We start from the raw sequence: 26203 nt of genomic DNA, 5'->3' as shown, positions 1-26203 counted from the left end.
GGTACATAGAAAAGAAAATATTGACTCCTGAACAGTAATGAGTTAGACAAAAGAAAGGAAGTTGAAAGTTGGAAAAACCCTGTGCAAACATAAGGAGGTTAAGGCTCAGCGAGTCAGCAAGCTCAGAAAGCCTTCACAGCAGGATTGAACTTGTGTTTATCCCATTTCTCTAACAGTTGGCGGAGAGGGAGAAGGTTTGTGCTATCAAAAGAGATTTCAAGGTTAAGAAGTCCTGGCAAAATAAGAAAGATGCATACTCATCACTGTCAGCGGAAAAATAATTGGGTAGCAGAAACGGTGTTAAAAATACAGGATTCGGCAGCAGGAGAGGACAGAAGACCGTAGAGAGCTCAATTAAAACTGTCAAAAGAAAAAGTTCATGTTTCTCAAAAAAAATTAAATAGAAATAAATACCCCACAAACTTCCACACAAAGGAGAGTTAAGTTTCCAAATTCTATGGATAGCATTCTCAACTAATGTGTTCTCAAACGCTTTCTCATAATGAATAAGAATTTTTATTCAGGAGAGATTTCTCGGATCCCATTTATTGATCTATTTGCTTGCTTGAAATGGGAAAAAAATTAGAAGAGAAGCCAGGCAGGTTTAAAAGAAAAAAGAAACGGGGCTTTTCTTCAGCTTATCAACTGTTTCGTCTGTTCACTTGACACAGAAACAGACAAAAGTTCTATGGTCATAATATTTCTAAACATTAGCAGGCAGTGTTTGACTCTGAAAAGCAGAGATGGTTGGACGTACTGTTTCCTATACAGTGGTACCTCGGTTTAAGAACAGTCCTATTTACGAACGATTCAGTTTACGAACTCCGCAAATTCTGAACCGTTCCCAAGCTCTGTAGAAGCTGGTTGTGGGACCCAGTAAAGGCAGTGAGTTGGATTCAGAGGTACCCAGAGCAGAACTCCAGTAGCTGTGGAGGTAAAGGCTTTAAATTCACTGGGCTTGGCTCAGCCAAATTGGGGGGGGGCAATATGCCAATGTATACAAAGCTCGGCCGGGGGGGGGGGGCGAGGTTTACACCAGCATAGCCTGATTGTGCTGGGAATGTCCTAGCTCAGCAGATATCTATTGGATCCTAAGCCATTTCCTTAAGACTTGCCTCCTAGATCCTGAATGGCACCCTGATCCTCCAGTTAGCTTTCAACATCTATTTCATACTGACCAGAGATTAGTCTTAGCATATACTGCTAACAAAACAAAACAAAAAGGGAGAAATCCAAGATTGTGCCTTGAACATACCTTCAAGATGCTAACTCTGAACCCACCTTTAAGATGCTTAACTCTGTTAGCATCCTGAAATATGAGTCAAGAAGATCACTGCTAAAAAAGGAAGAGTGGGGAAGAGAGTGGAATAAAACAACCTAGTGCAGGGGTGAGCAAACTTTTTCAGCAGGGGGCTGGTCACTGTCCCTCAGACCGTGGGGGGGGCGTACTATATTTTTTTGGGGGGGGATGAATGAATTCCTATGCCCCACAAATAACCCAGAGATGCATTTTAAATAAAAGGACACATTCTACTCATGTAAAAACACGCTGATTCCTGGGCCAGATTTAGAAGGCAATTGGGCTGGCCTTAGTTTGCCTACCCATGACCTAGTGTACACCGAGTCCATTTTAACAACTCCCTGTACACCCAGAGGCTTTGTTGGGACAAAACCTATGGAAATGAAATCCAGTGAAACATTTTGAGAAGCTAGGTGTAAAAAGTGCAAAGGGAAAACAAACAAACACACACACACATATTACAGTGACAAACAAATTTTAAATCCTTACAGCTAACCATTTCAGCTTCTGCTTCATCCATTGCTCTGATTAAAATGATGCTGTTTCCAAGGTGGCAGTTCTGGAGCTTTGAGGGTGGGCTGTTAGAAAGACCCTCATTTGCTGAAGCCAAGTGATGCTAGTACTATCCTCTAGATTGAGGTCACATGGTGCTAATGGGTCCAGCAAGTGCACCCAGTTGTGTACATCCCTTTTTGCTAACATTGCTGGATCTGTTGGCATCTCTTTAGCAATTCAACAGGCGGTGGTTCTCAGAACTGGATCCTACAGGATCCAGAACAAACTTGTCTGAAGTGTTGTTTGATGCTTTATTACTGTCTACCTGTTAAAGATAAAGGAGAATGAAATATACTCAACAAGAACTTGCCTTTTTAATGAATGGTCCAATTTGTTATGCATCTTCTATACTTGGCCTTTGCTTCCGAGCAGAGAGAAGGAATCACCACCAAAGTATTAATATAGGAAGATGCATACATATGATATAGCTATTTAATTAAATCGTTGCAGGCAAATACTATTTAATTTCAATGTTAAGTATCATTTGCTCAATTCACTGCATACTGAGCAACACACAGCATTATTGCACCATCTTTTAGAGATAGGCATAAAGAGGAACAATTGTGAAAATATGTGAAGCTTGTCCAGCCAGACAACTATGAAAAGCGAGGGAGGACAGAAAGCAAGATAAAATACTAACAGTGCAAACTTATGCACGTTTACTCAGAGGTATATCCCGCAATACCAAATGGGGCTTACACCCTTGCTAGTGTTTTTAGAATTACAGTGGTACCTCTACTTACAAATAACTCTACAGTACTTACGAATGTTTCTACTTACGAACGGAGCTCCGTCTGCCATCTTGGATGCGGTTTAGATAGGATTTTTTCCTACTTACGAATTTTTAGATAGGGTTGCTTCAACTTACGATTTTTTTCTCCCAATGCATTCCTATGAGATTCGACTTACAAATTTTTTCGACTTACAAATGTGCATTTGGAATGCATTAAATTCGTAAGTAGAGGTACCACTGTACAGCCAAAGTCATTTAACATGTAATGTGGGTTGTTTCAAATACCTGAAGAATGAGCAAACCCTCTAAAATACAGCCAACACTGAAGCATTTCACATGCAAAAGAGCTTTTTCTGCTCTGCTGGGAAGATTATATAAGGCCCAGATGCTGTAGTAAGATGCACCACATCTTTAATATGCCACATTGAGACTAGACATTTGAAAATGTCAGCAGTTTCTTCTGCATTCTAGGTCTCAGCAAGACCAGTTTTTGCTTTCTACCAGGTTGTTTCGATCTCTTCTTAGGATAGATCCAAATAAGTCAATGTTCAAATAATTTCTCCCTGCTCTATACATGTCCTATAAGATGTTCCACTTCCAAGGGATTTCATGAGGAAATTGTTTCCTTGCAATGGTTTTCAAATATTAGGGCTATAATGTATGAGCCAGCACTGTGGTAGGCATAATGCTAACAATACAGCAAAATAGCTGGAGAGTACTATAGGGGCACACCCTTTGGGAATTGGTCACATCCTGGTCCCCATCTTTTCTGGGTGCTTTTTTGAATATTTTATCTTGGGAAGTGGGAAGGGGTAGCGGTGGCAGGGGCAATGAGAATTCCTCCAAAGCATGGAAATGCAACCATTGTACAGCCTGTTCTTCCTATTGTGCCCACTGAAGCAATGCAAAGTGAAGAAAATACAGGGATGTGATCACATTACTTTGGACAGGTTTAATCTCTAGCCATTCGTGGTGGGGGTTTTTTACTCCAAAAATCACAGAATTTTGGCTCTAGTACATTTTATCCTAAATGTATACTCATCATGCGTACATAAATGCTTGTAATATTTAATGGCTGCATTTGTACATTTTTCCCAGATATAAAGAAATCAAATCAATACCCCTCTTTCATCGTCCCTCCCCTATTCTGTTAATCCTAACATTTGAATGCTGCAGGCAAGCTACATCCACCAATTACATCCACTCTGAATACCAGAGAATGTTGGTTCTTGTTTTCCCTTAAGAGCTGAAATTGCTTCTTTTAGTTTAACTTCTACAAACTGAAAACAGTAGTTTCAAGATCTAAGAGCACCCTCATGTGGTTAGATACAGCAGTTGCAACTTTTTTAGACGTTTAATTGGGATTTTCTTTTCTTTTCTAATAGGACCTCATTTCACTCTTGCAGCAAAAAAAAAAATGTTTCCTGTTACCCGCAAATGCTATTTTTTGAAATCAAAACCAAGTGCTCTTTCAAAGTGCAAGACTTTACATCATCAGCACTTATATGATCTGTGTCTGGAATTAATCACAGTCATCTTCTTCCTTTTCCATCTCCTTATTTTGACCAGTTTCAGCGCGGAAGATTCCTGAAATTAAGAATCAGACTGAATTCCCAAACAATTGGATGCTCAGCTTAGTCTCATCATTGGCTATGGAAAAGGAAAGGAATGCTAGCAAGAGAAGCACCTCAGCTGAACCCACTGGACACTGGACACTGGGACTCTCTCTCTCTCTCTCTCTCTCTCTCTCTCTCTCTCGTTTGCTTTGATGGGTAATATGTTAATTGGTTCACTATTTTGGCTTCTATAAACAGAAGAAAGCAGTCAGGAACAACAGGCTGAGCTCCAAAACTCTTAACTGCTTAAAGTAGGACCTTGCAATAAATGGCAGAAGCAAGATAATCCATTGTTGAAATATTCATGTGTGGCTCTCAAACAACACAAATGCTTTGACCCTCATTAATCTCTATGAAATGGTAACTAAATTAACATTCATAACTGGAAGCTGGCTGATCATTTCAGCAGATGGAGATGAGAAATGAAATGAAATTGGTGGAGCAAGTGAGGACAGATCATTTTAAAAACACAGGAAGAGGCGAGAGGTGCCACCTGGTTGTTTTTAAATCAGCATAGCTTCCCCCCCCCCGACTCCTCAGTACATCCTATCATTTTAAATTTGTACACATGTGTATAGCTTGGAACATATAAATGCAGGCATCATTTTCTCTCCCCACATTTATAGCAATCGTTTAAAAACAACAACCAAGGAAGATGGAATAAGGCAAAGGGGGGGGGGAATACCAACACCAAAATTAAAATAATGGATTTAGCCATGGTACTATTTTAAAGCACTATATACCGGTAAATGAAAAATTAAGATTAAAAGATATAGTACTCCCATGCTGAGTGTTAGCGGTCAAGCAAACTTTTCATCTCACCTGTGACACTAAATCCACAACAGCATTAACAAATGACCAATTCGTTCAGAGCATTGTTGTAAATACCTAGCATTCTCTTGATTCAGAGATTCTTCTAAGATAATCCAAACATGTTACACACTTGTTGTTTCAAGGAAAACATTAATCACCTTCAAAATATCAACAGCACTGATGAGTTAAACAATGTAATTGGGGGGAATCAAGTTTTTTAAAAACAAAAAAATACTCTGTTAATTTACTAAGAGCACTAAAGGCTTAATTTGAATATTAAAATTTGCTTGAAATGTTTTATTCATTATCTTTGCTCTTCATTTGTTTCCTAATTTGTTTCTATTGGAAAACAGAAAGCTATCCATATGCATTAGAAAATAAAGAGTCCCGTTTCAGAATAAAGCACTAGTTAAAATCATTCTCCTAATTTTTCCTTTTTGGGTGGAGAAGAATCAATGACACTAAGTGGTTTGCTAGACTGCTGACAAATATGCTCAAGAGGGACCTCAGAGAGCATAAGGAAGTAGCTCAGTTTGAGACTGGAAGGTAATACTAAATGGCAGCTCCAATATCATATATCAGGTTTACTGAACTTCTATTCATCTAAACCCCCTAGGTAACATTGTCACTCTAATATACTATAGCATGAAATAGTACTGACAGTTTTCAAGGACAACGGATACTCAGATAAAGTGGAACACATCCTTATTTGAGCTAACAGCACTTTACAAAACTGTTTTATCACCTAAAAACTCTGGTTTAACCAATTTCAAGAATAAAAAAATGGAAAGTATTTATTTTAGCAACACATACAGTACATTTTAAAGTGCAGTCTGCAATATGCAGACATAAACAACTCTCATAATTCAATGGATGCACACACAATTTAGATATAGAAAATGCTATGAATATGAGAAAAAACAAGTTGCTGCTCACAGAAAGAGGAAACAAACTACCCCAGAATATGATTAATAATTCTCTTTAACTTAATTGTCCTTCCCATTATAGAAAAGTTTTTGTCTCAGGAAGATCTTTGTACAGCAGCTTCTCAGCCAGCAAACTGAAGAATGTCACATGATCCTTCCCAACAGGCTGGCAACATGCACAGTGTGGGAAAATGTGTAACATTGATCTGAATGGCATGGCAGCAATATGCAAATTATTCACCTCACTGGCCATCACTTGGTTCCTTCCCTTGGCATCCACCCCAGGCAATATCATCAGTAGGCGACATCACAACACCATGCCCACCAGTGGCATTCTAAGGGGGTGGTCCAGGGGGGTTGAGCCCCAAGTACCACCTGACCCTCAGGACTCTGCCCAAGTCACACCCCTCACTGGCCCTTCTCCATGGCCTCAACACACACAAACACAGATATCACACACATATAAAATACCACATATTAATATGCACACACATATCGCTCTCTGATTTTTGTGTGGCTGAAATGTCACCTATTGTTTAAAGGTAAGAGTCATTTCCCTACCCCCTGGTGCAAAGGATGCATCATTCTCATTTTTATAGGATGCAAGTACCCATCTCCTTCAAGCCACCACACTTCATTATCAGTTGTCCGCTATTGCAAGCGACTATACAGAGTGTGCAGAGTCACAGATTCTGGCATGAAAGCATAACTGGCAAAGCTCTTCTTCATCTTTGAAGGCTACATATCCATTTCAAGTAGGCATGTTGAGAACTTGCACACCCGTTTTAATGAGCTGGAGCCAGGCCTGTAAGCACACTTGAGCCACTAAGGAAAAATATTTGGCTTTTTGCCCCCACAATCTGCAAGTTTTGCTAAAGCACTTACTGTACTTTCCCACACATTCACAGAGTGCACATTTTCATTAAACCTTGAACCAGGTTTGTGTGACTGCTAGCACATGCCCTGGTTGATATGGAAATTAGCTGGCAAGTCTGCTATTTGACTATTGATAAATAAATACTGTATGCATTAATGCAACACTTAACTTTCTCAGGCTGTCAGGCTGTATTGTTTTTTTAACTTGAAACACTTGCTAATAAAACAACTTTAGTAAGCTTTTTCGGTGTTACAGGAAAAAAGACAGATGAATAATATTTCTAACCTTTTAAACTTCAACATATTATCGTTTTCAACCATGCACCACAAATAAGACAGGAAGCAGAAATGTAAACAGGGAGTTTCAACCAAGTTTACATCGTGTGAGTTAGTAGATCTTTGCACAGCACACTGGTAAAGATCACTACAAGCTAATGATGGAAATCAAAGAACAAAAAAAGATGCAGCAAAGGTTTTGCAAAAAAGAAAAATCCTTTTTGGGAAAAAGATGCAGCAGAAAATGTTCTGAACAATAGAATAATAAACCAACTTGCACACTGAGAAAAATGCTATTTCCTCCAATTCCAAAATATAAGGAATGTAAAATACTTTGCAGCCTCTTAAAAAAAGTGCCTCCTCTTGCAATCCATTCTCTTCTGGCTGCTTCAAGTCTTGCAACAGATTCAAACCTATTATAGGCTTGGATTATATTTAATCTCTGTGGCAGAGTTGTCACACACAAACCCATCTGTTCAGCTCTAAAATGCAATAGCAACATCTGCAGGTGCCATATCTCATAAATCACCTGGATTTTATTTTTCATCTCCTACAATTTACCAGATGCTGGCAAGGGAAGTTGAAACAACCTGGCTATGGAACTCTTACTCTTGAACTTCAGGCATGAGAAGAATGCAACATTATTACTGAGTGCATAAAAGGGGGAATAAAGATCAATTAAGAATGTGCACATCAAGGGACCTAAAAATTGGCCAGGAAAGCTAACATAGAATAATATTTGGAAGATAAAATGTGTGGAAAGGAGTAAAAACTTGCTTGAGGAGCAAACCTGAATGCATCTTTTTCCTCAGTCAGTGTTAACACTGAAGTGGGATTTTATTATTATGAAAAATGTAGCACAGGCATCGTCTTCGTAGAAATGATAATCATGCATTCATTTCTAACACAACAAAAATATTAAAAAGGCAAAAAGTAAAAATAAAAAGCAGTGCAGAACAGATGGAGTTCAGATGGCAACCTCATGCAGCTTGGGTTTGTAAAGTACATACCCAGAAAGGATCTCTTGGGAGGTGTTTTGATTTCTTCATCCTTACTATCTGCAGCTACATTAAAACATTGAAGAGAAAGCAAAGACAAAACAGACTAGTTGACTCCATATAATAGCCAGCCTCTTAATTTGCTCTAAATTAGTTCAGGGTTAGTATATAATGCTGGTAGTCATGCTGGAAGGATTTGGTTATTTTAGTTCCTGTGCGTGCTGTCTACAAAACATTCTCCCCTGGAGTTTGAAGCTAGATACAATAATAATTGAGTCACAACGCACTGCTAAAAAAAATCTGAGAAATAATCTGAAATACCGGTATATATTTACATAAACATATAGAATCCACAGCTTGAGCAAGTATTTAATGCAGTGTTGTTGTTGTTGTTTAGTCGTTTAGTCGTGTCCGACTCTTCGTGACCCCATGGACCACAGCACGCCAGGCACTCCTGTCTTGCACTGCCTCCTGCAGTTTGGTCAAACTTATGTTCGTAGCTTCGAGAACACTGTCCAACCATCTCGTCCTCTGTCGTCCCCTTCTCCTAGTGCCCTCAATCTTTCCCAACATCAGGGTCTTTTCCAAGGATTCTTCTCTTCTCATTAGGTGGCCAATGCAGTATATACATCAATACCAAACATGGATTATGTTGTCTTTTTACACTACTCTTAAATAAAATTTAACAGAATGTTTCACTTATGGAAGTTAAAACAGCATGAAAGAGTTTACCCTCAGCATTTTGATAAATATTACTTAGAGATAGATTGCTTGATTGTAAATCAGTGACCATGTACATTGCATGTTCCATGTTCAAACTTCAGTGAGTTACATACTATTGGATTCTTTGCTATTTCACTCGACTTGAGATAAACAGTTGCACACACTTCCTCACAGTGCTACGAAACCAACAATTACTGAATTTAAACTCTATAGCCATGATTGTGTATATTCTGTGCTTAACACAATTAAATTCTGGGCAGCTACCTCAATTCTGCATTCTGTAAATTATTAATTCTGTATAAGTTTTGCAAATCAAGGAATTTAATATGGTTTCAGAGTTTCTGTTACTTTATTTTGCTTCTTCTAAGGAAACAACAAAATCAATGTTCTAGTCAGCTCCATGGCTGAATTAACCTTGATTCTACCTGCACACTGGCTAGCCTAACTTTGCGTTCTAATACCTGGGCTACAAATACACTTAAATATATATTTACTCAGTACTGTATACCAAATCTGAACAATTGTACAGCTTTTCTACACTGGAACACCGTGACCTAGCTAGTACAGGCTAGTCAATTAAGTGCAAAAACAGACAGATCACAATTACATATATATCTATTCAGAAGCAAGCCTCATTGAGTTCAGTGGGACTTATACCAAGGTAATCATATACAGCACTGTAGCCTTAGTGTTTGCTACAGCTAGGGGTGTTTCAAGTGTTCATTTTCTTTCTTCTTCTTCTTCGTCTGCAACATAGCAGGCATATCAGAAACTCACAGGTATCAACTGTGATACATTCCAAGATTCAAAGTCTTGAATTTTGAGGAAACAGATGCCAACAGGGTTTTGAAATGGGAGCTCTCTGTACACATTGCTCCAGAAAGTAAAGTATTACCACAAAGGTGAAAAGGGGCATGATATTTATTGTGCAAACACAATTAAATGTGCAGGTTCTTGTTATGTAAACAGCAATCACAGTAAAGTGTGAGAATCCAATGGAAGCTTTCCTTTAATTGAAAACAGCATTAAACTGTGGCTGGGAAATAAAAGGTTAAACTACCGTATATTCCGGTGTATAAGACGACTGGGCATATAAGACAACCCCCAACTTTTCCAGTTAAAATATAAAGTTTGGGATATACTCACCGTATAAGAAATACGACCCGGCATAAAGATGACCCCCGACTTTTAGGAAGATTTTCCTGGGTTAAAAAGTAGTCTTATACGCAGGAATATACAGTACCCCTCCCCACCCTTCATGATCCCAAACCTACTCAAGCTTTCCTGTGGCTCCTATTTCCATAACAAAAGGCATGTACATTATTTGCATTCACACAATTAACACAACATCTAATTTAGCTCTAAAGCAGCTGGAAGTTGCACTTGTATGAGCACTATGATTTTGGGGGGGTTAGGCTGTACTTGTAAAGAGAATTATTTCCAGAGCGAAAAGGAACCCAGCAGGAGGAATGGCTCTCTAGTCCAGTACTGTTGGTCTGATAACTATATCAATGTGATGGAGAAAATGTAAGGGGGAAACTTTTATTTATCTAATTTCAGCCATGACCCCCAGAAGTCCATACAAAAGCAGATCAGAAGTTGCTCGCAATTTCAACAGTTATTTCCAGCTTCCTAAAATTATCTTCTTAAAAGATACTTAATTGGAGTTAACAGAAAAACATCTCTTCCTACCATCTTTCCCTATTCCTCTTGGGGAAAAGGGTGTTTCTCCATTATACGCAAAGGAATAAATACAATCAAGGAATACCTTGTGCTGATCACTTCCATGGTGCCAGCATTCAGAAGAAAAGCTCCAAAGGATCCCCCCCCATCTGACCCAAATACAAGCAGAGTGAGTTTTGTGCTACAATATGCTTGTCTCTCACATTATCTCATAGCAAAGAAGGAATCTTGAAACTATTTCATTTGAAAATGTAAATGTCCTAGGCCAAGCAATTCATAAATTAAGGCAGCTATCTTGCATTTTAGGATTGCAGCATTTTCTTTTTTAAGTAAGCATATATTGAAGAATCAAAGCAAACTGACAACCAACAAAGACGTAATCAAAACAAAATAAAACTACAACCTGGAAAGTATCTGGTTGCTCTTAGGACTGGAGATCAAAAAGTGAGACCACCCTTCTTCTACAGGCAAAATACCATTTTGTTCTGCAATTATCCCAGAGCTCAACTGAATTAACTTTTGCAACAAAACATGATGCCAACTACTGAATAGGATTTGGCATATTCATAACAAAGCATTTTTTAAACAAATAACAAATTCCCCCCCCCAAAAAAAAGCCCATTGCCACAAGTCAGGCTGAATGTTCTTTTAGTACAGTATTATTAATTATTATTATTATTATTATTATTATTATTATTATTATTATTATTTTAAAGACAGTATTATATAACATGTGCCAAATTATTACAGTTCAGTAACAACAACAACAAAAACCCAACTGCAAATGCAGAAGGGAAGGACAGTACATAGGATCACTGGCCAAGGGCTTCAACTCACCTGAAAAGGAGCGCCGTTTTATATTCAGCTCATTTGTCACACGTACTTCAGTGCACAGTTTCAGCATCAGTAACATTGTAATTATCATAATGATGCTCTGCAATAGTAGAGGGGATTCAAAGTGCCTCCCAAACCTGGAAGAAAAGATGACATATCAAATCGTGACCATTCATTCTACCAACTGCAACAGAAATAGTCACACACAAACAAATGTGGATCAAATAATTCCACTTGGACTATGCCAATACATTTATACTCCATACTAGCCCAAGTGTGGCACTGTGGGTTAAACCACAGAGCCTAGGGCTTGCCGATCAGAAGGTCGGCGGTTCGAATCCCCGCGACAGGGTGAGCTCCCGTTGCTCGGTGCCAGCTCCTGCCAACCTAGCAGTTCGAAAGTACATCAAAGTGCAAGTAGATAAATAGCGGGAAGGTAAACAGTGTTTCTGTGTGCTGCTCTGGTTCACCATGACCTGGAAGCTGTACGCCAATAGCGCGAGATGAGCGCCGCAACCCCAGAGTTAGTCATGACTGGACCTAATGGTTAGGGGTCCCTTTACCTTTACCAGGACTTTTCAAATGTGGATGTGCACTTCTTTCTAGGGGCATAGGTTCCCCCCAGTGGAGATGTAAAGGTTTTTTTTTCCAGGTCCACCCTACGTGTCTCTTTCTGACCAGGCATCAGAGTAAAACCTTCTTGTGGGTTGATTACATTGCAAGCTGCTCAAAGCATGGAAGTCAACAACGTTTACTTTTACAATCAATTTACAAAATACAGTGAGTAAAGGTAGAAAAGGATTTTGAGGATATTAATTTTGTTAAAACCACCCCACAATCCAAGGAAACAATCCCATAGGAGTTGCTTAGCTGGGTGGCTATCCTTTGTGTTAACTAAATGATTCATTACAGTGTTCAAAACTCCCATTGTTCTAGGCGCATTTTGTGACCAGGAATTTCATTGGCGCGAGCAGTTTCTGAGCTCTGGGCGCAGTAGTGCGCCTAAGATTTCAGATTAAAACTGCAGAGTGGAAGGAAAGGAGGACCTTTTTCTGCCCACCCACTTCCAGCTACTCTCTGAAGACTGGAGAAGAGACCCTTTTGAGAATATTAGGGAGGTGGGTAGGAGAATGGCTAGACCATGTGAAAAATGAATATAATATTTTAGCTGCAGTTCATTCATTTTTAGCTTTGTATTCTTCTTATAAAAAAAGTGCCTCTGGACATTCCATTGTTGTGCCTATAACCTAGGTTTAAGGTGCCATTTAGCTCCTAGCTTTCCTGTCAGCTTCTAACACTGATTCTTTGGGGAAATGGTGAAATAGGAGGATTTTTTAAGGATATTTACAGTGAAATGGTTGAGATTATGTGGATATGACTGCTTTTCTTCTGTGCTTCTTGGGGTCACGTGATACAAATGAAGTTATTTAGGGGTAGTACTTCATCTCCTCAAGAACTGCTTTTAACTAGAAGATGCTTTCCCGTAAGTTTAAACTGATGTACTGTATAAAATTCAGTCTCTCTAATGAAAACCACTAGAGGGAGGTCTCTTCACTTCCTAAGGTTTAAAAATAATAATTGAAAGACAGACTCATAGCAACAACTAACTTCCAAAAGATTATCTTAAATATATATTGCACATGCACAAACTTACTGGTTACCCAACCATGTGAATGTGTGCAATATGTGCAATCCTTTCCCTGATTTCAGACAAATGGGGATTTGCTGCAGTTACCAAGGGACAAGTCACACCCAACATGCTGAAAATCACATAGATACTGCACTTAATCTCTGCAAACCTCTCACCTTAAAAATGGTAACAGAGATAATGCTATATGCACATACAACCTGTGTCACATGCTATGCACTATACTGGAAATGGGGAGGGGCTGTTTTCTGATGTACAGCATGTGTATTAGGGGAGAGTTTCAGCAAGCCTACAGTGGTGAAGGAAAGGTTTCTGCATGATACTTATCACTCTTTATTATTCTCTCATCCAAAACTGAGCTTTAGTTTAATCAAATTCTAAGTTAGGTTCCAAGTGGGGTGGGGAGGGAGAGAAAACGAACCAAGAAACTTCACTGAAAACACTACACCATATATAGCAGATTCTTTTAGTTCGGTCCTCCTCCTTTCCAAACTCAAACAAGCTTCCCACAGTTATAGCACATGATGTTCACAAATCTTCTAGTACTTTGAGAGGACTTGCTAGAAATGATATGTTTATGAACAGTGTCGCTTCTGTAAGCAAGTTTAGAAGATAGTAGGAAGAGCAATTGGTTGTGTGGCAGATGAGGAGACTGAAGACTGGTAAGAAGGCCTAGGATGTGTTGTTGGTTTTTTTAAGGTAAGGGACAGGGGTCCAAAGTTAGGGTAGCTTATAAAAGAACCATAGCAACAGTAGGCTAAAAATAGGCAGCTACGTATCTTCAATAAGTATTATTGAGGGCCAGGCAAAAATTAATTTAGGAAGCATAGGGAATCAACTAAGAGTGAAATTAAGAAACAAGCCATCCAAAAGAAATTAATTTACTACTGTCTTTTAGCTATGTTTCCTGTGGATCAGGATTTGGCTATCAGCCAAATGTTACTGGATAGTCTACCTTTTATGACTGCATTAAATCCTAATCATAAAACCTGGGCATGACCTTCAATAAGAACTGGCTGCTATTCAAATTCTTCTTCCTGAATTGCATAGAAGCCTCCATAATCCCCTAATAAATCTCATGGGTAAGCACATGCAAAATTGAAGGCTTATAAAAGAAAAAAAAAGCTGTATCATTCGCTGACTATTCTGAAGACTATTGGATCTGTAATATTTGCAGTTCTACGTATACAGTATTGCAGTTAGTGCCAGTTTAATGTATTTCATTATCCTAAATTCAGTTATGGTCTATGACCAAAAGGCAAATGAACTGTAGGAAACATATGCCTGAAAATTGGAGGCTCCCACTTTCAACTTAATTTTTTTAAGGAGTCTTAAATCGTAACAATCACACTTCTCCATAAAAACCCTCTGTTATCCTTTGCTAATTCAATTTACTTTCTGTCATCATCACACCCTCCATTATGTAGACATGTAGCAGGCACTAGCACAGGGGTGAGAAACCTCCAGTTCACAGGCCTAATTAGAGACAGCACAGGTCCCCAATTGACCCGACAGACAGTTTTCCACACCACACTTGCTCCTGATTGTGAACTAGCAAGGCAGCTTTGCTGCCATCACAAATCAGCTGGTAGATGCAGACTTCAAGCCTGCTGAGGTTGGCTAAGCTACCTGAACTCTCCATAGGGAACTCCGTGGTGAGCATATCCCAACAGAAAAGTAGAGCTTGAAGTCAGCATCAAACAGCTAATCGACAGTCACTTCAAGCCCTGCTTGGCTGGGTTTGGATGCTCATTTATGTCAGCTGATTTGACTGGTGGGGAGGTACTTCTGACCTCTCAAACTGGCCTGAAGGTAGAGGAACCTACAACCTAGCCTCCTGATTAGAGCCAATTCCCCACTCCTCCACTAGCATAGTACAAACTCCCTAAGTAGATCAATGGTCCGTCTAGACCAGTATCCCCTCTCTCTGAGTAGACAATACTGGTGTTCAAAGGAAGGGTGCAAAAGCAACGAACACTAATCTATTACTCTAGTTCCTGTTTTCAGTTCCAGTTCCAGCACCAATCTATATAAATTCTGGAGAAAAACTGCCAGGTATATTGCTCTTATCAAGCTAGGCAACAGATGGAAATGGGACCAAATAAATTCTGGGAAATGTGTTATGTGGTATAGTAGTGGGTGGGACAACTGTAGTGTCCCCCATGTGTGAGGAGAATGCTTCCACTCAAACATGGATATCATTAAATCCAAGCCTATAATTTATTACAGTTCAACTAGCACTGAGGTTCCAAAACAGCTATAAATTACAACAGGTTTGTCACGCAATGTCATTTGCTCGTTTGCAAAGATAAAGAAGCACATATTAAAATTTAACAAAAAATGGATCCAGTTTTCACAAAGCATGGCAGAATAGTAAGCCTACCTTTAAGAAACAGTAAGTGATGTTGCTGTGGACCCCAGCGGCTATTTGAAATATAGCAAACCTGAACGTCTTCATACTCCATGGATGGGATTCATTCAAATAATAAGCCACGGCCACACACAAGGACTTCCACTAGCATAGAGGCTTCCACCCCGCTCCCCTCACTCTCCCCAAATCGGCTTGGAGAACCCCTAGAACAGCACGTGGGGGAGAAGAGGGCAGACCATTCTATCAGAAAAGCAGAACTGCTTGCAGCAATGAAGCAATCTGCTTAGCATTACACTGAGTTCTTCCCCATCTCTCCAACAGTTATAGGATCAGTTTTCCCATGGTATTTCAGCTCCCCCCTCCTTAATTCCTTTTTAAAAAAAAGTTTAAATCCATTTTAACTTATTAAGCTACTGGAGGCCTGATTTATCTCTACTGAAATGGAAGAGAAAGTGACACTACTTTGGCCCTATGGATAGTGGACTAAAAGTACCATCAGCCCAAGCATGGCCGACAGTACTAGACCTGGAGTCCCAAATCATCTAGATGCATCTGATCCCTGATGGTTTTCAGGGTGTAACTGGAGTCCACTCTTATCTCCACCAATTTGTCAAAATATACCACTCAGAGGTCTAGTAAACACTATTTTATTTATTTAACAAAGTTTATATACTGCTTGATTATATAACCACTAAGCAGTTTACAAGTACATAAACTTAGTAAATAAATAACTGAATGATTGGTGGGAACTTTGCCTCCATTATAAATTCAATTTTTATACTGCTACAAAACTTCAGAAACACTGTAGTAGTAGTTTATTGAGCTAGGTGCTCTCTTCAACACAAGAGTTTTAAAACCAGTTAAAATTACGGTGTCAAATGTATCTCAGCAGTTTTGCTGTTAGACAACATTTTTCTGTTTAAAAAACCCCTGAATCCAATTGTGGTCTTTCTTTCCAGCTAGAATTTAGAGGGTCCAGTGAACCCCACAGTAGATGGATACTGTTGAAATAAAAAAGTGGCAGAGAGTTAACCTTGGATCTCTGCTGCTTCTCCTAACCCTTCCTTGTGTCCCTTCCACCCCACTCAATATTCCTGAGATGTCTTTAAAGATTGCAAGCTTCTATTTCTATGCTTTGTTCTTTTAAGCCTAATTTACACTATGGCACCTAATGCTGAGACATTTCACTATAATATTATTAATGAAAAAATATTATTTTTAGCTTTGACCCAGAAATTCTTAATAAGCAAGACATTTCATTACCCTTGGGTGGCCTCAGTCATTTTTTTTACAGTTTCCCAGATGTCAGTATGTGACCTAGATCTCTCTCTCTCTCTCTCTCTCTCTCTCTCTCTCTCTCTCTCTCTCTCCCTCTCCCCCCCCCACACAAACACTGCTGAGAAGCAACATGAGTTGTTCCATCCTTTGACAAATCTGTCCTGCCCACCCATAAATAAATTATAAATATGGAATGTGAAACCGAGAGAGGTTTCTCCCCCCACCCCAAGAATGAGATATATGAGTAATATATTCTCCCTACCACTACCAAACTGACTCTACTTGGCTTCTTCTTTGCTCACTCATACAATTTCCCCCTGAAAACCTGTCATAAATCAACCTTGCCCCATTGACATTTAAAATAAGCATAGCTGGGAGTAGTTTGGCTACTCAGATTGCATTGCCTGTCTCCCAGTCACTGCTGTAGAGAGATGCTGGAAGATGCTTCTAACAGACTAGACAATACCTCTTGCCTGAAGTATGCCTCTATGTCTTACCAAACCTCACTTCCCCAAACTTGGGTGGGTGGGTTTTTAATTCATTGTGGCTCTTTGCCTTCTCTTTCCTGTAAGCCTTTTCCTGACTAAATTCTGCCCTAAATTTCTTCCCAGTCCTGTTTGTTTCCTTCCAGCCTATCTGCCCTAGTTTCATTAAATCTCTGCAACCAAAACTTAATCCACCTCAGGTCCTGCAGCAATAAATGCTGCTCGTTACAGCAAGCATCCCAGACCTTTTCCTCATTTTTTCACTCCAACAAGTTCCTGGGGAGCAAAGTTTGCATCGTCCTCTCTACAGCTTGAGCCTTTTTTAGACTTCCCCAAAGTTTTCCCTTACCACCATTATGCCAAACCAGTTAATTTGTGGAGGGAAAGTTAGGTCAATATGATGAATTTTTAGCTGAGACGCAGGTCTTTCAAACAAACTCCATGAAACAGTTTTTAGATTGAGTTTACAAAGTCTGGTCCATAGCATTACTGATAATCAATTAAGATGCAATTTCCATCAGCATCAGAAGTTCTATAATTTAAGAATGAACATCATAGAATTGGCTCAGACAGAGCAAAGTGCAAGACTTTTAATCTCAGGTTTGTGGGTTCAAGCCCCATGTCAGGCAAAAGATTCCTGTGTTGCAGGAGGTTGGACTAGATGACCCTTGTGGTCCCTTCCAACTCTATGATTCTATGAAACAGAAATAAACACATCTATGAAATTTTGACCATTAGTAGAAGCATAGCAGAAGCATAACCACACAATGGATAACAACTGACTAACTATTGTGCTGATTAAAAGCCAGTTTATGCTGATTCAAGTAGCAAAGCTTTCTCTGTCATCACTGAACTCTCAACAACTTTTAAACAGGGAAAGGTATAAATGAAAATCCAATTACAATTCCGCATGTTTAAAAAGTGACTGATGAGTTAATATTTTTGACCTACAACACACACCACTAAAAAGCTACTGTAAGAGCACCCATCTTATTCTCCTTCAGGAGACACAAGATGAATTTGGACAGTGGCCAATCCTCTGAAGGTCAGATGCAGGATTTACAGTGCAATCCAATGCAATCAACAGAGAAGAATACTCTTCAGTAACATTTGGCTTGTGTCCAAATTCCTGGTTTCACATTACATCTATGAGAGCTATAGCAATCCGACCTAAATGGCCATCCATAAACAAATTAAAATCGGGGGATGGGTTATTTCCCCAAGATTCATGGATCAATAAATAAATAGTTTCATTGCAAGACTTTGGCATGGGGGAAACACTCCTTAAGATCAGTAATAAGATGATGAGAGTGCACTGACCAGGACCAGAGTGATGGTGGAGAAACACTGGCATAGAGGTAAAACTGAGTTACTCATTCACTGACTTAAGGTCCCAAACTCCCTAAGCCCAGTGTTCATTTGACATTAAGATCAAATATTGAAATTGTACATTACAATAATCCTAGGGCAAACCCAGTTACCAAACCAAGCACTAAATTGTTACCACTCTAAACACAAATGCCTATCCACTTTACTGTGTTTGCCACAGACAAATACGGCTTATCAAAATGAAAGGGGCATGTTTATTTCCTGTGTCTTTTCTCACATGTTTCCCAGAACTTAGAACAAACACCATGGCTGTCCTTTGATAGGGGGCAAGGGCAGGGAGCAGCGGGGAAATTTTAAAAATACAGATGCATTTTCCAACACTGCATCAAAAGAGTACGATTAGTTGTCTGACCTTGTGTGAGGGCGACAAGAGCAGTATAAGGGCTCAAAAGAGGTCCCCAGAATGTGCTTCTTGAACAGTATTTATTTAATACACTGCAGACTGTCACCTTGAAGTACCTACCTCTGACATAGAACAATACCTGCTAGGAGTCACATTGCTAGAAAAATAATGGTGTGAATTCAGATTTCTGTGAAAAAATGTTTAGAGGACAGGAAGTTAAAACTACTTGTTTTTGTATCTCTTGCAGACAGCAGAACCGCATACTGTACTACTATCCCAGAAAAACAGTAGTAATAATTTTAAATATTAGATTTGTGACAGAACTATTAAATTATAACATTATTTTCCCAGAGAGGTGGCTGTGTTAATTTGCTGTAGCAAAAACAAAAACATTTTGTGAAGCCTTAAAGATTATCAAATTTATAATGACACAAGCTTTTGTGAACTAAAGTCCACATAATCAGATCATTCTTCTTATGTTTCCTTTGTGGTAGGAACTTTCCCGGTTTATGATGTTTACATTTTATGCAGGTATAATGAATCAATGTTCCAAATAAAAACGTAACTATACAAATAGACCAAAGCAGTAAATAAACATAAGGCTAGAAGAAAAAATGTCATGTGTTATAGGGTGACAATAGAACCAAGCAGCATGTCAAAGCAATGGTTGGACCCAATGACAAAATACTCTTGCACTATACTGTAAAATATGTTAACTTGTAATAGCTATTTGAGACATATCAGGGTGACATGCACTACACATCTAGCTAGCTATGGCGTTTCAAGCAAAAGTTTGCAGACATAGGAAATAATCCAAAAGAGTCTTGCAAAGAGTCACTCAAACACGGTGGGTTTGTTTGTGTATCTCTATTTCTATCCAACAAGTTACTGTAAATATCTCAAGTGCCTAATTCCAAGTGGTGCATGGGCAGGATAAACATTTTATATAAACAAATAATAAAATAGTTACAAAACCATGAAGCTATAACCACTGGGGGAAAAGGAAGCAACACCAGATTTGCCAGTTGCACTCATTGCTCCAATTAACTATACCAGCCTTCGTCAACTTGCTGCCCTCCAGGTGTTGTTGGACTACAACTCCCATCAACCCTCACTCCTCGGTCGAGCTGGCTGGGGCCAACGGGAGTTGTAATCTAAATATCTGGAGGGTATCGGGATGGGAAAGGCCAACTTCCACAACTGACCTCTATTATTTAGAAATTAGGAAGTTTTAGGATCTTGATGCAAGAAAGCTATGTGGAACAATCTTCTTTGAGGTTGATGGGTGGGGCGTCAATCCACTACTCTCTGTCTCTTCCTCAAACTGAACTTCTCATAAAATGTGTTGTTGGTTAGGGATAGTGGCCAAAGTTAATTATATTTTATTATGAAGCAAAATTTACCATATAAAGGAATGGTTATGCTCTCTTTAATACTGAGGCCCATTTTGACACCTGTATAGTAAGAGCAGAAAAGTGGGAAATGTTTTAAGAACAGTAGGAGGGCCACAGATTGCACACATGAATATTGTAGCCCAGAAGATTTCTACAATAAATGACTACACATATCAGCTGTTAGAGGACAGCCTCAAGATTAACTGTGTTACTTATAAGCATAACCTTCTAATAGATGTGCCAAAAAATTCACATTCTGTGGACTCTAGCCATAACTGGAACAGTAGAAAGCAAAGCAAGAATCTATTTTGGGAACACGGTGCAAAGCAACACAAAATTAAAAATTAGGAAGACAAATCTCTTCAGCTCCAGACCCTCAACCACTTACATAAAGAATCCTATGGATTAGATCCATACCAGGGCTGTAATCTAAACCACACTTACCTGGGAGTAAGCCCTATTTAATTCACAGGACACACTCTAATAAGACATAGTTGGGCTTTTAGCTTTAGCCATGCCTACAGTAAATCCACTGAAATCAGTAAGCATGATTAAGTCTGGATCCAACCCTATGTGTTTGCAGCCAAATGGATAACAACACAAAGAGGGTATACTTGGGCAACATAAAGCATGCTGTGACTCACATGGATAGCAAGAAATCTGTGAAACTATTTCTAGCTCAATATTCTGTTTATTTTATTCTTCCATTGTAAGTTTTATTTAAAAATTGTGTGTGTGTGTGTGTGTGTGTGTGTATAATTAAAAGTTTTCAGATTGGGAATCAAAATAGACTTTTCCATAATATTTTACTCTCTCTGCTGTTCTATTACTGACAGCCAATGTGTTGCACTTGAGAGTGGATTGGGCTTGGGACCTAGAATCAAATCTAGGATGGATCCTTCTTCTACTTCAGTTTTGCATGACCAATGCAGAATTTATGAATGATAATTCACAAAGTTGTTCACAATCAACTACCCAGTAAAAGAATTGTGAACTTCAAGCAGATTTCATGTTCCTTCTGCAAATATTTTTTGTGATATCAAAATGGCACTTATTCCCTTCATGCTCTCTGGTTTTAAAGTGCTGATTAGCCTTTGCAACACATTTAACTATCCACTTCCAAACTAGAAACTAGAACCTTATTACATTGTTTGCCAGTTTCATCTTCCAGAATTGGCTGAGGCACCACCTGAGATTAAAAGACTCCATAGTAAACTTCAAGATCTGCTGTGGAAGTGACATTATTGGTTTGGTTTTGCTTTATTATGTATTTTGCATTCTCATTTTGTATTTTTCTGTTGTGAACCACAATGGGATACAAATGTAGTAAATAAGATTTTTTTAAATTTAGGTTTACACCTTGCTCTATTTTGACAGCATGCACAGACCCAAATGTGGGTCTGTCTCCAACTCCAATATAAATTTGTGATGTGGCATCTTAATTTAAAACAAAGACAGGGACCCACAGGAACTAGAACTTTTACTTTCACTCAGAGCGAGTTTACTATACTGTACTAGAATTTGACACTACATTAAAAACATATTTCATTCTCAGCATCTCTCACATCAACATCCAGAAACTCAAGAAGAGAGGAAACATTCAAAGTGGTACAAGAGTCAACTTACCAGAAGAGTATCCTTAAAATGTTTGCAACTAATAACACTAAACACACGTAGGTTGAAAAGCCCTCTGCATTCTGTGTCCTTTTAATATCTCGGTATTGCGGGACGTATGGCACCACACCTCCAAACACCATGGCTGCAGATGCACCCCAGGATATCAGCTGCTGAATCGGAGCCACTAGCCACTCCCATCCATCTTCCTCCATGATGGGCAATATGAAGTCCCTTAACATCAGGGCAGCTGCTGCAAAGGGATTCCCCTTTTACTTCTTCCTGAGGCTTTATTGGCGTTTATTCATATCTAATCAGTTTGTCATTCCATGTGTCCTTCTTTATGCAGCCCTAACAAACAAACAAACAAACAAAAACCAAAGATAAAATCTCATAAAATTGTTACCGCAAGTTGGGCAAATCACAAAGCACCACAGAAAGTCACCATTCTTCAATCCAGTCCCAACCAGTGCCTGTTCTACCATGTTCAACAATGGATTGGTTGAGTGCCAAGACTGTGGAAGTCTAGCATGCCTAGAAACAAAATCCTCTGAGAAAGAACGTATATAAAGATGTACACACAGTCACTATAGGTTTTTCGGAAAATAAAGACTGCTCATTCATTATGCTACTGGTTCCAACACATTGGGCTCTCTCAAAATGTAGCAAAATAATGTACTTATGGGGTCTTCAGGTTACTCCACTACAATACAGCAGGCAAGATGACTCTGCAAGTTATTTGGCATGCTCCATTATTATTTACAGGAATAACATGTCTTTCAGGGGCTAGGATAACCACTTAAGATAAATACTGCAGAAACCATACTCAAAGCAGAGAGTTCTTCAATGAGTTGCTTCTCTGTGGTTAAGAATGACTGTTTACATCCAGGCCTTCATGTTCCATCTCTTTCGGTATTGCCAGACACACATCTGCACGTGTTTTCCCCACCCCAACTGAAGATAACATGACACAACTTATTTGGAAAGCATTTTGTGAATGGCTCAATACATTTTCAGGTTGTGAGTGAATGCTTGTCAGCAGGTCATTTCACTGGATTTCTGCCATAAAGTATTGTTGTGACCTGCACCATTGAACCATGAGTAAAATCAGCTCAATTGGAACAAATCTCATCAGGAATAGTTATGTGATTCAGACCAACATCTACTTGACAACATAGGGATGAAGCAGCACATGACTGAGGTTTAGAGAGATGACACCAAATAAAATGAATGTGGGTAGCCTAAGTTTTTATCAACTGTTTGGTAATAAATATTTTATAGCACCCTTACAAAATAAACAATTAAGATATTGACAGTCTTTGTGAGTTTTAGTTTACTATTTTTTCCTAAGCAAACTAATAATCTAGAAAAAATATTTTTAGATTATGCACACATATCACTGTTACTATCATCTTTGCAGAGGCATTTACTCCTGTGTGTGAGAAGAGGGTATTTCTGTTAGAAGACAACACTTGCCAGCTGTACTTTTATAACTAGTTGAATTTTTTTTATTTGAAATCAATTAAAATCTGCTGCCCAATCAACTGGGAGCACGTTCTGGAAAGTCGCATGAAATCAATTATCTAACCAATTAATCAGTGAGTGAAATATATGTCTTAAAACTCTGATTGCCCCACTAACTGCTTGTATGGTGTAAAGACCATAGAGAAAGGAAAGGGAAGTGACGGCGTTAACAAAAAACCCAAAAAGAGAGAGAAGAGAGAAATTGAATCCCAAGAAGTTATAGTAAAAAGAGAAACCAGATGAAGGAAATGAAAAAGGCATGTCAAGTGCTACCGAGTATGGCTTGACTAAGGTGCACAGGAATGGCTGGGGCAGCTCTTCTACATTCTATTTTTGAGGGAACTTTGCAGACTTCCCCTCTAGCCTACTGAACCTATATGATCAACTGTGAACTGCTGGGAAATTAAATGACTGAGACTCCCGCACAGCTGAGCCATCTCAGCCTCCAGAGAGGACAGGCAGGGTGTGGGGACACTGGCCGTAGCCTTCACAGGAAGAGCCTTAAAACAGTTCGGGAAAGGAAGCGGAACTTTTTGGAGAGAGACATAATTCGCTTATCCCGAAGTGACTGATTGCCTGCCTTTTGAATGGCAGCCTCCTCTTCTAGCACAAAGCAACCGTTCCACCCTCGACTTCCCTCATACTCATCCTAGCAACTCTACCAAACTCTCCCCGCCCCCGCCGCAAAAGAAAAAAGAAAAAGGAGCTCCCCAACATGCATAAAGTGCTCTGGGACGTGATCTCTCGCAGTCTCGCATCTCCCCGACACCTCACCTCGGCTCTCTCCTCCCCTTATCAGGAACAGTTACGCCGCCGAGGGCCCCTTGCACCGAAACCCGAGCATCTCCTCCTCTTCCTGCGACTGCCTGAGGGGGCAGCGCCGGCGGCGACCGACCTTCCTCCTCCCCCCCCCCCCACCGCGCCACTCTTCCGGCCCCCTGCCCGCGACGCCTCCCCAGATGCAGCTCGCGCCTCCGCCGCTGTGCAGCTTCTTTTTTGCCGCTGCTCTTTCTGAGCGGTTGGCGACAATAGCAGAAGCAGCAAGGGAATCGGCCCTGCCTATGTGACGTCACGACAGCCAGCAGCGCCTCCGTCAATGAAAGGAACCGCCCCGCGCTTCCAGCCCCGCGACTCCTGGGTCCTAGCGAGAGACGCGTGCGTGACGATGTAGACGGGCAAGAGGAAGCGACGTCCCAGTTTATTTGTCTTTTCAAGAACGGGTACTGTTTTTTTTTTTGTTTTTTTTTTGCGCCAGACTCTCTGCCATGCGAGTACTGGAGTGTGCTTGGTGGGGTAGCTTTTCCGAAGATATGGGGAGAGGAAAAAAGTGTTTTTTTCGCAGAGCAGCATCAAGGAAGGTGTTTCTAAAAGGCATTTCAAATGACGTCATCCTCGCCAAAGCAACAGCAGAGAACTTGCTATTTTTAACTATTGGTAAAAGTAATTGCTGGTCCATCCCCCCAATTAATTATCATTTTTTTATGCACTGTATGTAAATTCTTGCCTCGAACAGGATTTGTGATGACCTCTGAAGCAGTGAACCGATGGATAATTGACTTCCGTTATTAGTAGTAGTATTTATTCCCTTTTTTATATGCAATGTTGCTTTTAACCAAAGCAGAATAAAACCAGCTCTCTAAAACAGGGCTGGGGATTGGGGAACTAGTGGTCGCCCAGGCGTTGTTCTAAAACCTTGTAGGAAATGTAAAGGTCTGGAGTGCTACTGATATTCCTCAGAGATTACTTCACAATTACTGTTTTGTGTGCATGTATACTCTATTCTCACATGGTTGCTGAAATGGTCATATCTAAAAAGGAGGTTCCAGCTTCCAAAGCAAATCCAGGCTACAGTACAATCCCAAGTACATTTATTCATTTATTCAGAAGAAGAACCAAATTCAACAGGATAACAACCTTTATGTGTGTGTTTTTTTAGGCACCCCTCCAAAAAACCTCTGCTACTGTGGAGGCTCCTGAAGCACTTAGTGAAAGTGTGGATGGCTCGGAAGCTACTGGTGGTGGAAGTCCTGCCAGTGATAGCCAGTGTAAGACCACAAAACTGGAGTGTTGCAAATAGTGGAGCAGGACCAGTCATGGATCAGCTGAATCCTAAACTGCTCCAATTAAAGATTAGAATCGAGGCTTGAGACAGGCGCCTCTGCTACATCAGCCTTGAGCTGGTGCAGCAAAACATAAAATCATAGAATTGTAGAGTTGGAACAGACCATGGGGGTCTCTCATGCAACTTAGTAAATATATATATAAGAAATAGGTTACTGATATATTGATAGCAAAGTAATACAAGACACCTGAAAATGATCTAGAATGTGCCTTGTATTTTATTTGAAAGTGATCTGTGATATTTCATGCATCTCAGTTATAAGCTAAATTACCCTCAAGGGGTCAGAGAAACCTTTGTTCCATAAATAGCTTTTCTATGTCAGCTTAAGTAACAGCATATACTTCACAGTTGCTAGAGGTCACACATCTCATGTGGCACTCATCATGCATCTTGTTCTAGCACACACTTGCTCATACCACAGCCTGACTATAATGAATCCCATGCAGTTCACCTTAATGGCTATGATGGAAGCTAGCTTCAACCAGTCACATAGAACCATCTACCTCCCTTTATTTTCTTTTATCAAACTGTGCATGGACAAGGAAACAATGTCTTGCTGAAACTGATTATCTGCAGGAGAGGAATATACAAATCATGTCAAATATTCAAATACACTAAATCTCTTTCTTAGGCATATCGTTCAACAAAATTTCAATAATGCTTATTTAGACAAAAATCCCATTGATAGCTATAAATCTTATA

The 26203-nt window shown here is 39.6% G+C and overlaps 1 protein-coding gene across 2 annotated transcripts in view; it reads right to left on the bottom strand.

The window, feature by feature from the left end:
* The window catches only part of SLC66A2 (solute carrier family 66 member 2), a 55663-nt gene extending 31223 nt beyond the window's left edge, over nucleotides 1–24440 (bottom strand). Inside the window, exons 1-4 of one of the 2 annotated variants that reach the window (XM_035125802.3) lie at nucleotides 24154–24440; nucleotides 21868–22206; nucleotides 11337–11470; nucleotides 8106–8159 (exon numbers count right to left, since the gene is read on the bottom strand). In XM_035125802.3, coding sequence (XP_034981693.1) covers nucleotides 8106–8159; nucleotides 11337–11470; nucleotides 21868–22097 — 418 coding nt within the window. In that variant the 5' untranslated portion in view covers nucleotides 22098–22206; nucleotides 24154–24440. The remainder of the gene's footprint in view (nucleotides 1–8105; nucleotides 8160–11336; nucleotides 11471–21867; nucleotides 22207–24153) is intronic. The other variant, XM_035125804.3, reaches the window with a different exon arrangement.
* Between the last annotated feature and the right edge of the window lie 1763 nt (nucleotides 24441–26203).

This window comes from Zootoca vivipara, chromosome 8 (assembly GCF_965207765.1).
Source record: "Zootoca vivipara chromosome 8, rZooViv2.hap1.1, whole genome shotgun sequence".
Lineage (NCBI taxonomy): Eukaryota > Metazoa > Chordata > Lepidosauria > Squamata > Lacertidae > Zootoca > Zootoca vivipara.
This window is presented reverse-complemented; position numbering and strand designations above follow the sequence as displayed.